The sequence below is a fragment of the Microcebus murinus genome, chromosome 22 (genome assembly GCF_040939455.1).
Source record: "Microcebus murinus isolate Inina chromosome 22, M.murinus_Inina_mat1.0, whole genome shotgun sequence".
Lineage (NCBI taxonomy): Eukaryota > Metazoa > Chordata > Mammalia > Primates > Cheirogaleidae > Microcebus > Microcebus murinus.
In genome coordinates, this window is record NC_134125.1 from 14,138,643 (window position 1) to 14,151,149 (window position 12,507).

Sequence of the window (12,507 nt, forward strand, 5' to 3'; positions counted from 1 at the left end):
CTGTGTTGTGACCCGGCAAACAGCCCAGAAAAACTTGCGTCACTAGGCCCAGTGGGCTGTGCTCCATCAGACGGGACACGTGTGTCACGAGCCTTCTAAGAATCAGAAGGAAGGAAGTCATTCATAAAGGAGGCAGATGCTGAACTGCAACTTGGTTTCCTCTTGCAAGTCCTTCAACTGTAGGAACGTGCTTCTTTCTTACTCCACAGAGGGGATGGATTTCTCTTTACAACCTGATTACCAGAAACCCCCTACACCTTTCCAACTCAGAACAAAGCAGGGAAGTGGCTAATTCGAGCCGAGCCGTGCATTCTCCACACTGGAGGAGACCACAGGTCTGGCTGTACCCTTCTCAAGTCCCAACCTTGGGGAAGAAGTCTGCAGGGATCAGTAAGACTTACAAAAACAGGGGAGAGGACTGCCCAGAAATTAAAGAACTGCTCATACTTACAAAAACAGTTGCAAAGCTTTCCTCATTCCTGATGCAGGAAGCTTCGTGTTTAATGAATGTTTTGAGATTTTTAAAAATCTGCTTGTATCAAGATTAAATCAAAGCCTTTATTAAACGTTCCTCCTTTAAACAGCCTGCATGGAAACCTACACCCCTCCCCAGACCTGTGAACTGTGAGCTGTGTATCATTTTCAACTGATAGGGGTCAGATCCAATCAGGCCTTACAATATCGAAAAGCCAAGCCAAGACACACCACACTGGGCAGGCACCCACTGTTCTGTGCCCCTCTTGGGATCTAGGCAAAAGGTAGGTAGTGCCGGCGCTAGAACCAGAGCTCAGCACAGAAGAGGAACCCACAGTCTGACTTGTTCCAGACCCAGCTGCACCAAGCTGGCCGGGCAGCTCCTGGGCTGCCACTCGCTGAGGCTACGCGTGTGCTTTTCCTTCTCTTCTCCAAAGAAAAGGGTGAGAAATGGAGAAAGCGATTTTCAGTTGTGTGTGGGTTTAAGGCTTTGGCTGTGGTCTGTTGATATATTAGAATACTTTCTGGGAATGCCATCTCCTAAGCTCCCCATCAGAACAAACATATTTTCAAAAATGAAAACACTGAACAAAGATGCGGAGCTGCAACACTGCTCTGGAGCCTGGGCCTCTCATGTCAGGATGGTGTCGTCCACCTGCTCTGTGGAGTCGGCCTGGCTGGCCAGCTTCTTCAGGGACCTTCGGTTAACCTCATTCAGCACCTCCAGGCTGGCCACGTCCAGGATCTTGGAGAGCGACTGTAGGGAAGGGTGGACGTGAGGAGATAGAGTTAGAAAATATGGCTTTAGATATCTCCAATCAAATACAGACAAAATTAACGTCTACCTCACAGCTAGAGGGATTCAGGTCCAGGGAAAGCCCAGAAAAGCACTCCTCATGCGGCTGTAGTTTTCAGTGCTTTAAAGGCTGCTGGGGGCAGGGGACTGAGTGATCAGGGCTCTGGGCTTCAACCGGGCAGCTCTACCAGGATCTGCTGTGTGTTTGGGTGCGGTGTGAGATTTAATTTGCTAAGCCATGGAAAACGTGTTTTCAGGAACTAGGCCAGTCACCTGAATCTCAGTCTGCTCTTGAAAGCTAACACATCCAAGGTGGCAAAGGAGAGTATGGGGCTTAAATATCGTCATACAGAATAAAAGCTGCAAGACAAATGCCCGCAGTATCCCGGGGCAGTGCTCCAGCCAGCCCTAGGCTCCCACCTGAAACACCTCTTCACCCTGCCTCATCTTGAGGAGGTTAACAATCGCCTGGTCGCTGTAAGCCCTGACAACGGTGTTCTTATCCTTGGTGTTGTCAAGAAGAGCCTTCAGGATGGGCTTGATGGCTTGGGGGTCCAGGGGTGGCAGCGGGTCCTTATTTGCCCACCAGATCATCTTCTCAGCCACCAGCCTAATGTCACTGGATGGGTTCTGCAAACACTGTGAAGAGGACCACAGACAGGCTTTTGGACATGCACATCCAGTGTGCTTCTCAAAAAAGCCCAAATCCTAACCCCAACACTCTCCTTTCAGCGTGGACACTGACCACACTGCTCCCGTGGGAGGGTGCTGGCATGACTCAGCCCTGTCTACCCACCCCCATCTCATGCCACTCTCCTCTCCTCTTGCTCACTTCTCTCTGCTCACACGGGTTTTTACTTCCCCAAACATGCAAGGCTCCTTCCAGCCTCGGGTCTCAACACCGGCTGGTCCCACTGCCTGGGTCACGCTTGTCCTGGGATCCTCGCTTGGTTGGTTCCTTCTCATCCTTCAGAGGTCCCCTGACAACCTTATCTGTATTAGAGCCCTCTCCAGATCCAGGCCAGCTGGGTGCACAGTGGTAAATAAATAAATGCTGAATGAACAAGTGAGTGCAGGCTGATGCTGTCGCACATGGGCCCAATCCAATCAGCGCCCCCACTGGAAACTCTCAGTGGGCTCTGAGTATCTTCAGGGTAGAGGCAGTCACACTTTGGAACCTCGTTACTCAGAGTGAGGTCCACACACAGTAGCACTTACACAGCCTGGGAGCTTGTTACAGAGTCTCGGGTGTGGCCCCATTTCATTAAAATATAGAATCTGGTTCTGATTTCTGTGCACACTAACATGTGAGAAGCATACTGTGTTACACAGGCTGTGGGGGCCCTACCATCAGATTGCTCAGCTCTCCTAATTAGGGACCGGTGCTCCAACATGAGAACCACACTAGTAAGTGCCAGGCCAACTAAAGAAGGGAGGTGGAAGAGAAATGTATTAAGACTTGGAACCCAGGTATGATCCTTATTTCATAAAACCAGGGTGCCTAGAAAGAATGTTTATTTAAATAGGCTGGGCACGCTGGCTCACGCCTGTAATCCTAGCACTTTGGGAGGCCGAGGCGGGAGGATCGCTTGAGCCCAGGAGCTCACTGAGGTTGCAGTGATGATGACATACAGCTATGATGACACCACTGTACCCAGTTGCCCAGGCAACAAGGCAAGACCATCTCAAAAAAAAAAAAAAAAAATGTCTAAAATAGTGCTTCTTAACTTGATTTGGGATTACAGGTCAATTTGAGAATCTCACAAAAAGTTGGACACTCTTTCAGAGAAAAATGCACAAAGAAACCCTCTGTCTCTAAGGGTTCAGAGTTCTCCGGGAGGCCATCCACAGAGAACTAGCATCCAACGAGTTGAGGGCACATTTCCAGTGTTCTTTGGTCCTGCGGCCTGGGTGGGGGGTTATACACAGTCCCTGCTCCACTCACCTTGATGAGCAGGCTGGAGAGCCTGGCTGGCAGCTGTCCTCCTCCTGTCTCAATGTGGTATCGCATCAGGAAGCCCATGCCCCGGACCCCGCTAACCGCAATGGGGATCTGTGGAGAATAGACAGAGCTAGAAAGTACACATCCCGCTCCTTCCTCAGAGCAGCGAGCCAGGGAAATCCCACTCCCAGGAGTCTCTAGGACCTCCGCCACCTTTGTCCTCCTTTACTGCTTCATATCTAAGACTTCCTGAGAGCTCTCATGCAGACAGGCTGCCCTGGCTGACAGGCACAAGAGCAAAGTCACTGCTTCCCAGGAGCTGGGATCAGAGACCTTCTGACCTAGAAGGGACACTAGATCCTCCAACCCAAAATCTTTGTTTAGATGATGAAACTGGGGCCCAGAGGGATCAAGTAGTGGTTCAAGGACACAGCAGGCTACTGACAAAGGTAAAATTAGAACTCAGGCCTCCTAACCCCCAGTCTGGGGTTTTCCCGTTTCTCGCCGGTGAGGCAGTAACCGTGGTGGCTGGGTAGGGCGGGGGAGGACTGGTCTGGCAGCCTGAAAGCCTTACCCTGTCTGCCGTGGCATTGCTGAGGATCATTTCCTGGACTTCGCTGCTGTATTTGCCAGCACAGAGTCTGCTGGGAGCCACGTTCACAGCCACAGAGAGTGCCAGGCTCCGCCCATGCCGAACCATCCAGTCAATGCCGGACACATCCGCTGGGTAGAAGGACACAGCTGGGGTCAACCCACACTTTACAGCATGTCCCCACTACCCACCTCTGCGACCAGCATGCTGCTGACTCAGAGCGTGGCAGAAAGCCCAGGCCACAGTGTACACGGACCCCCACCGTGCTCTCCTGGAGAAGCTCCCCGAAGCAGCAGATTACGGAGAGGCCTCTCACAAACCACTTCAGGCTTGGAACTGTATTTTTTGAGCAGAGACAGGACTGAGGGACCACTACAAACTGACTGTTTAACAGCTGCATTCCCAAGGATAGTCCAGTTGCTAAAAGGTGCTCACAGACTCTCCCCCAGGGCTGAGAGGCCCATGTCCCTGAAGGGGAACCCCGGTGTGCAAGAGACCTACCTAACAAGCACTGCTGAAGGACAGTGCTAAGCTCCTCTTCAGTCAAAAAGGCACACAGTTCCCCCAGGCACCCGGCCGAGGAGATGCGGGTGTTGTCCTGACAGAGCAGAGAAGGGAGTGAGGGGGTGCAGGCAACAGCACCAGCTCCACAGGAACCAGGGCAAGCAGCTCTGGAGCCCGGCATGGAGGGCGGCGGGAGTAGAACCAACCAACTCAAGAACTCGAGAAGTCCAGTCCCTCCTTTTAGGCACCCCGTGCTCCCAGTGTCAGATTGGGACTGCCATTCACTGCCACTTGGTGCGGAATTAAACATTACATACCCAGCACTTCACTTAATTATAGAAACTCCAGTGTGTATGCATATGGTAATCATCCTCATAATAGCAATAATAACTGTATTTACATAGCACCTTTCTTAGGAAGTCTAAATGCTTTACATCCATTATCTCCATTACTATCAATAGACATGTGCAGCAGGGAGGGGCTTAGAGAGGGACCTGCCCACGTCCACCTGGGAAGCCAGCTAGAGACACCCACTCTGAACTGCTTTCCCCACAGAGCTTGTAAGTCACTGTGCCTGGAATGGCTCCCTGCTATCTCTCTACTATGTGAGTGCCCCACTGCCACCTAAATTATTTGGGTTTGTCCTAAGAAGTCAAACTGAAGCCACTGATCAACCCAAGGAAGATGGGTGAAGGTGAGCACTTCTGTCAAAATCAAAACCAGGTACACAATCAGCTCCTTGCCACTCCTCCTGGACAGCTAGCTACGGAATACTGAGAGAAGGGATTTTAAGTAATGTGCCATATTACTAATAGGTGCCAACTTGACATGTGTCCCCCAAAACCAACCAGCCAACTCACCCACCATGGATTCAGGAACCCATGGGGAAGTTAATGCCAGGCTGGCACCCTGGACTGCCCCCTTCAACCCCAGTGGAAGCTCTGAGGCTAAGAGGATGGGCTGCCTGCAGTCTGGACCTCTGAGCTCCAAACAGAAGCCCAGGTGCCAAGTAAGGCTAAAGCCGGCCCAGACACCCACTCTCTCTAACTCCATCTATTTTAGCTCCATTGTGGTGAAATGCAAATTTGTTTAAATACTACCTTTTGCTTGTGCTGTGCATGGCTCTGTGAAAACCCTGACAGACTGTGACCAAAAGAGGGTAGACTCTCTCGTCTGTACCCACAGAGGTGGCCAGGGCAACAGTCCCAGAGCAGGTGGCTGGGGCTCACAACCAGACCTGAGGAGCTGTGGCAAGTGCTGCAGCAGCAACGGCTGGCCCAGTGTGTGTACACAATGAGGCATAAAACCACAGGAGCCCAAAGGCCCACTCTCCCAAGATTAGCCCTACAAATGTAAATCAGGTCCCCACAACAGAAGGCAGTCTGTGAAAGTGGCAATAGAAAACTCTTATCCATAGACTCAACTCCCTGCTGGACCCACCAGCATGCTGGGCAGCCAGTAGGCTGGGCAGCCAGTAGGCACTTGACAAATGCTTCAAGACTGGGTGAGGCTAATGGAATTGGGACAGAACCAGGAGTCACAGGCCTAGAATCTGGTTTTGACTCTACTACTTGTTCAAGTGTGGCCCCAGACAAGTCTTACCCTCTAAAACAGACCTCTAAGATATCCCACCAGATACTAAGTTTCTTGAGGTCTGTGACCATGAGGGCGTATTCACCTCTAGGCTAGGCCCTTCAGCTCAGCAAATGTTTCCAGAACCAATAAATGAGCTTCGTCATTATACTAAGAGGGAGATGAGGGGCAGAGAGGGAAAATGACTTGTTTAAGATCAGAGAGCAAATCGGTAAGAGATCTGGGACTCTACAAACCTTACTTGCCTTATCTGTAAAACAGAATAATCAGTATCAATAATAGCTGCCCTATCTCTCTCATAGCCTGAAGAAATGCTTGGTAAACCACAAGGAGTGATACAAATGTCAGGAGTGTTATTACTACTGACCAGTTGGCAGCTGTACCAAGTTCTTCTTGCATGCAGCAAAGAAGCCAACCAAAGAAAGGAGAAGGGAAACTAGTGGAGCCCACCAGCCCTGCCGTCCACCTGCAGCAGTACCTCATCGTGTCCCAGCATGCTCAGCAGGAGCGAGACGATGTTTTTCCGGATGACAACATCCACTTTGGCCCCTGCTCCCTGAATCACAAACCTCAGGGCCTGTAGCATGGTGTCCCTACAAAACCAACACACCAACTCAAACCCTGGCTCTCCTCCACCACTGCCCCCCCACCCTCTGCTGGCACAGCCCAGGAACTCACCTGACGCCAGGGTCCTCCATGACACGGATTCCATTGAGCAGCTCTGTGAAGAGGGGATCCACTTTGATGTGGATGGAAATGAGCTTCCCTAGTGCATCAGCAGCCTTAAGGCGCACACCCCGGTTGGAGTCCTGCAGGGCTTTGGTGAAAGTGGTCTGCAGCTGGGGCAGGAAGGGTTTCAGGGCAATCCCAACCTGTGGGAGGAACACACACCCAAAAAGCACAGCTGTGGCAGAGCCCAAGGCCACACTGTGCTACAGACACAAGAACAAACGACAATCCCAAACTGCCACAGCTAGCCCAGCTCTCACACAGGGTGAGGAACAGACAGCCCATAAGAGAAGGGCCAACCACAGACGGGCTTCGCTCAGCCTCCTCATCTTTTTCAGCATCTTTGATGCGCTAGAGGAGGAGAAGGAGGCAACAGCAGCCTTCTCCCAGGGAGCCATCTCACAGCCATGGATGTATTGGGGCGTGGCTTAGTGGAGATCTGTCCACATGGACAAGTAACTCAAAACCTTCTTCTCTAAATACTTTATTTTAGAGAGCAGGGCAGGCACACAGCTGTCAGCAATGTTGATGTGCAATTCTAATGTGAAGACAGGGACATGGATCAGAATTGTGGTAAAAGCAGCTACCATCTACTGAGCAACTGATACTCAGGCTAAGCACTTTATCATTGGCCAACAGAACAAGCCTACAAAACAAATGGCCTCAGAGAATCCTCCCTATTCACATGTGCATCCGCCTAATTAAAAAACCAGCTCACCTTCTGACTGTACATAGAAAAACAGGCACACTTTGGATAAGGTACAGATGGGTCCAAGAGTAGAGATTTACTTATTGTTAAATGGGAAAATCAAAGTGGCTATTTGGAAGTTCAATGCCAATGGAGGTCTGGAAATATTGTAGTCCAGTGCGTTTGCAGGCTGCAGGGAGGTTCACCCCAGAGGGAAGTTGGTAAATCTGAGGTGGGAACCATCTGCCCCATGGGTGACATCTGACACACAGCCTCAGGGACAAATCCCATGAGGTAAGGGCTCCATTTGTGTCTAGAGTTACAAACACCACAGAAAAGAATAGCACAGAATGCAAGTGAAGGTGATACTTAATTTTTTAAAAAAAAGGCCTCAATTTTCTACAAAATCAAGCCAATACAATCCCATTTTCTACCTGGAAGTTCCTCCCACACCCACTTCCAAAAGGAAAAAGCTACAAATTTTAAGCTTGCTTTTATTTCCAGTAAAACTATGAGAATTCATTCTTTCTTTTTTAACAAGTCTTGGCTCTATTTATACTTTTTTGAATCTAAAGGGTTTAATTATTGCACTATAAACATTAGAAATGGTCAATTCATCAGAGCTTTGCTTAATACATTTGGCAAGAACTGAACTCATTTCAGTTGTTCTCAGACTTCATCATTGTCTCATCAGATTCTTTGCATCTCCCCTTACATGGCTGTGGCAAAGAGCTGAAGCATCTTGAAACAATGTCTGCATTGTATTCATGTGGTCCTGAATTTTGTGCTCTGAAGCAGTAATTTTTCAAGATAATACCAATTAACATGTATTGAACATGCCTGACATTGTTTCATCAAATGCCCATAATGAACAGCCCGGCAGGAGGCAGGCAGCATGACTACTCTTACATCATAGGTGAGAAAATAGGTTCAGAGGTTATATGGCTTTCCCAAGGTCATCCCAGTGATACAGCTACTATGTGGAGGCTTAGAATTGAACCATGGCGTAGCGTGTCTAGAGTCCAAGTCTTAACTCTCTCTGCTCTGCCATCTCTCCACTATAAAGCTGCTGCCCTGCTGCCACATGACACCTTGTGTTAGTCCCCTGCAGACAGATCTGTTCTCTTAGATCTGAACGGACCATCAGAAGGAACTCATCCGTCACCCACCTTGGCCAGCAAGAGGCTGAGTGTCTCGAGCAGAGCAGCCTTCACGTTCCAGCTGAACCGGTCCCCCAGGATGCGGATCAGGGGGCCGGTGATGCTGACCACGGAGGGCCTCAGGGCATCAGCCGAGGTCAGGCGGATCACCAAGCCTAAGGCTTTGGCTGCTTCCTCTTTCTGTTCAGGGCTGCCAGTCAGGACTCCTTCCCGCAACACGGGAAGGATAGAGGTTACTCCCTGATAAGAGAACCATACTCAAGAGTCAAATCTCAACCGACCTGGGCCCAGGTAGCTCCCATACAAAGTAAGGCACTCCTGACAGCCACCCCCTCCTCAGCTCCAAGGAGATAATGATTGGGGCTGAATCTCGGGATCACAGCCTGAGAGGGTGCTGGCTGAGGAACAGTCTTGACTGGACAGTGACAAAAAGACAACAGCCCCAACAGGCCTATAACACTGAGGTAACACACACTGCTGTTACCTCTGTGACCCACTTGCTCTGGCCAAGTTGACCTCCACAGCTTAAATTGAAGGTAGTGTAAACCCAGTCCCCATCTGGCCACCACAGGAGAAAACACATCATGAAGGTGCTGAGCACCCAGAGCGTGATGTCCGACTGACATGGCTGCTGCTCCCATTGCCCCATCACAGACCTGGGACTGAGGTGAGGGTACAAGGCGGCCCAGGAAGGCCACAGGCCCACAGCTCCCTGCACCACGGGGCCCTGGCTCACCTTCTTTGGGAGGCAGAACCCTGGCACGTGCTCGCCTTTACTCTCATTCCCTATGAGCCGGATTTCCTTGTGCAGTTCTTCAATTAGTGCCAACTGGTTGCCAGCATCAAGTTTCTGTGGGAACCCAGGAAAAAGCAGAGAGGATGCACAGCCCTCTCAAGACTGCTTGAAACTAATATAGCAGGGGAGGGCGTGGGCGAGAATATGAACAAGACTAACACTAGGTGATAAATGTTAAAGCTGGTTGATACATACATGGGGGATTCTCATAAGAGTCTATCCTTAAATGTCTGGCATTTTCTATAATCAGAAGTGGGTTGTGGGGTTAATAGTCCCCTTACCTTGGTGATGGCATTCAGGGCATCCCAGCTCTCCTCCAAAACCACAGGGCTGGAGTCGTTGAAGAGGCGGATTAAGCCCGAGACCAGGCTCCGCAAGTGGCTGGTGTAGTCGGCCTTCGAGCGGGAACAGTAGATGTTGAGGATGATGGCAGCAGCCTGCCTCATGCCCACCTCAGGGCTTCGGGTGGCTTCCAGCAGATCCTCAATGATGATCCGGTGCCCTGTGTCATCCTCTACTGAGAGGATCACAGCCTGACAATTGGCCATCTCCTGAAAGTCACAGGGAACATATGTGTGCTAAGCACAGATCCTTGGGGGCAGGACAGGATGGCTGTTAGAAAGTAATGGGCGTGACCATGACCATGATCCCCTCACCAGCTGCTCATCTGGAGTCCCGAGCTTCTCCTTCAGGGCCAGCATGACTGCAGGGAGGATCACTCCAAGATGACGGGTCAGGGCATCGCCTGCCACAGATGAAAGGAAAGCCAGCACCCGGGTATTGACAGGGGGAGTAATCAGCTGGTGGAAGGATGACAAACATCAACTCAATGCCATGCACCTTCTGGAATGACCATGTGGATTAGGGCCAGAGGATGTTTGCCATGTGTCGGGATTTACCTTGGGCACGAGGTAGGGCAGTACCACACGACTCTTAATGGCCATAACTTGCTTCAGACCATCCAAGGCAAATTCAGACACCTCCTCATTATCCTGCAGGGAGACATTGGGGACAACCCTGAGTGGCTCCTGTCCACATCTCTGCTGTCTGAACGACCCACAGCCAGCTTCCTGCTCCACTCCCCTCCCCCTCCTGTGCACCCACGTTTACTTACAGTCAAAGGAGAAGCACAAGCCAAATCTGATCTTGCTGCACCCACTCCCTCGGGAGGGCCCACATTCCGACTGCCTTGGCAGAATAATCCCCCTGCATTTTGCTTCTACGAAGACAGCAAAAGCCAAACTGGTAGGTGTGTGGCAGATCCACTCACCAGCTGCTTTAGTAGAAACGGGAGGATGTCCTCCAGAGCCTGGTGGCCAATGGTGGAGTGCAGCTGCTCGAAGGTCTTGGCGGCCGCCTCTCTGACCTCCTCCAGAGGGTCACACAAAGCCTTCCTTGCCGTAGGCACAAGGGACTCAGAGAAATACAGCACCTGCAACAGCAAGTTGCAACCATACCAGGCTCAGAAAAGGAGAGGAAGGAGAAGCGAGGGGACAAAGGCAAGGGACTCTGACCCAGCCAGGCCACCCAACTCCCTTTGCCTGACTTTTCTTTTAAGTCTTTACTGCGAAAATTCTGCAATATAAAAAAGCAGAGAGGGTATGTGATGCACTCCCATGTTTCTTGCACCCAGACTTATCAATTAATAGCTTGAGATTTTTAGGTGAGTTCTCCAGATACCTCTCTAAGAACTGAAACTCCTTCTCTTGGCAAGGCCCAGTGCGATCTGGCCTCCTCTCCCCCTGGGCTCTTTCTTGGAAAACTCTAAGTCCTTCTCCAAGTCTCAACCCAAGTACTTTCTCCACCAGGCAGTCTCTGGGTCTGCCATAGGGCCAGCGATGGCTCTGTTCCCTTGGTAACCAGTTCTACCATGGCAAAGCTCATTATGGACTCTAAAAACTAGCTGGTATTTTGGCCTCACTTCCGGACTGTGGGCACCTTTTGGGCAAGAATTCAGCCTGAGACTAAGGTAGACTAAGTATTCAATAAATCATAACTCTTTTTGGTGACAGAATTTGATTCTTTGCCAAATGCAAATTTAAAACACCAAATGTGAGACATACTGATACACACAGGAGAGGGATCAGTAAATCAGACTAGGATGCCCAGGGCTAAGCAACTGGCTACTTTGTTACATTTCTAACTGGCCATCCACTTACTCACTTTGTTCTTTCACCCAAAGATGAAGACAGAACCTATCTACATGTATGCTCAACCTAACCCCCTGGAGTGTTTTCAGGATCCATTACCTCAGAATCTAAGGTGAAACCCCTTGAATGCTGCTGCTATGGCAACAGTGTATTGCTACAGACAGGATGTATCTGTCTACCCACTGGGTGCCTTAACTCTTATCTGGTCCGCTTCTGCTCATGATGAGCATACACCCCTCAGGCTCCCCACAGGCCGCCACCACTCACACACCTGTGCGCCCCTGCCACTAAGGGGAAGCACCCATTTTAGCTGGACTGATATAGTGTCACAAAAGGGACTGATCCTGAGCAACCTCCAGAGTGGGGAGAGAGAGATCATCTCCAATTGCAAAGGCTACTCAAGGAAGTCTCCGAACTGCTTAGCTCTTAGCCTGTGAAACTGACAGGAAAGCTGAGAAGAAGGAAATTGTCAACATGTGGCCTGGCCAGCACCCCTCCAGGGTGAGGCTGGCATGTCCCTGAGGTTTTAGGCAAACCCTCTGTGGTGAAGCTCCTCCTGTCACCTCCCCCTGATCTCTGGGTCATGCCACCTGCTGTGGGGCCCTAGGAGATACTCACGGCATCCCGGCTGGTGGACTTCATGATCTCACTTAGACCGATGCACACACCCTGCCTCTCGTCGCTCTTCTGAGACCTCAGGCCTTCTTCAAGGATGGGGATGATCTCAGGCAGGATTTTCTCCCCTAACTTTCTGACCAGATCTCCCAATGTCCTTGCTGCAATCTGTCAGCAGAGATCAAATCAGGACATCAACTCTCTGGCAAGCCTCAGGGCACCCAGAAGACAATTTCAGAATGAGGGCCCTGGAAACTTGTAGGCTTTATCTGAGTCACTAACTCAACTTCCCCAAATGCTCTTACCCCTAAAGAGCCCCCAAGGTGCTCACAAAACACTACAAAATTATCTGTTTCTACAGTGGTGCAATCATAGGTCACTGCAGCCTCGAACTCCTACTCTTAAGCGATCCTCCCACCTTGGCCTCTCAAAATGCTGGGATTACATGCGTGAGCTACACACCCAGCC

At 50.5% G+C, this 12,507-nt stretch overlaps 1 protein-coding gene across 1 annotated transcript in view; it reads right to left on the minus strand.

Moving 5' to 3' along the window:
- Positions 1–544: 544 nt before the first annotated feature.
- GCN1 (GCN1 activator of EIF2AK4) overlaps positions 545–12,507 on the minus strand; it is a 62,695-nt gene continuing 50,732 nt past the window's right edge. Inside the window, exons 45-58 of the mRNA XM_012756482.3 lie at positions 12,043–12,207; positions 10,545–10,706; positions 10,174–10,266; positions 9,931–10,074; positions 9,556–9,825; positions 9,215–9,328; positions 8,488–8,718; positions 6,580–6,773; positions 6,380–6,494; positions 4,306–4,402; positions 3,787–3,935; positions 3,216–3,323; positions 1,691–1,909; positions 545–1,231 (exon numbers count right to left, since the gene is read on the minus strand). Coding sequence (XP_012611936.2) covers positions 1,106–1,231; positions 1,691–1,909; positions 3,216–3,323; positions 3,787–3,935; positions 4,306–4,402; positions 6,380–6,494; positions 6,580–6,773; positions 8,488–8,718; positions 9,215–9,328; positions 9,556–9,825; positions 9,931–10,074; positions 10,174–10,266; positions 10,545–10,706; positions 12,043–12,207 — 2,187 coding nt within the window. The 3' untranslated portion in view covers positions 545–1,105. The remainder of the gene's footprint in view (positions 1,232–1,690; positions 1,910–3,215; positions 3,324–3,786; positions 3,936–4,305; positions 4,403–6,379; positions 6,495–6,579; positions 6,774–8,487; positions 8,719–9,214; positions 9,329–9,555; positions 9,826–9,930; positions 10,075–10,173; positions 10,267–10,544; positions 10,707–12,042; positions 12,208–12,507) is intronic.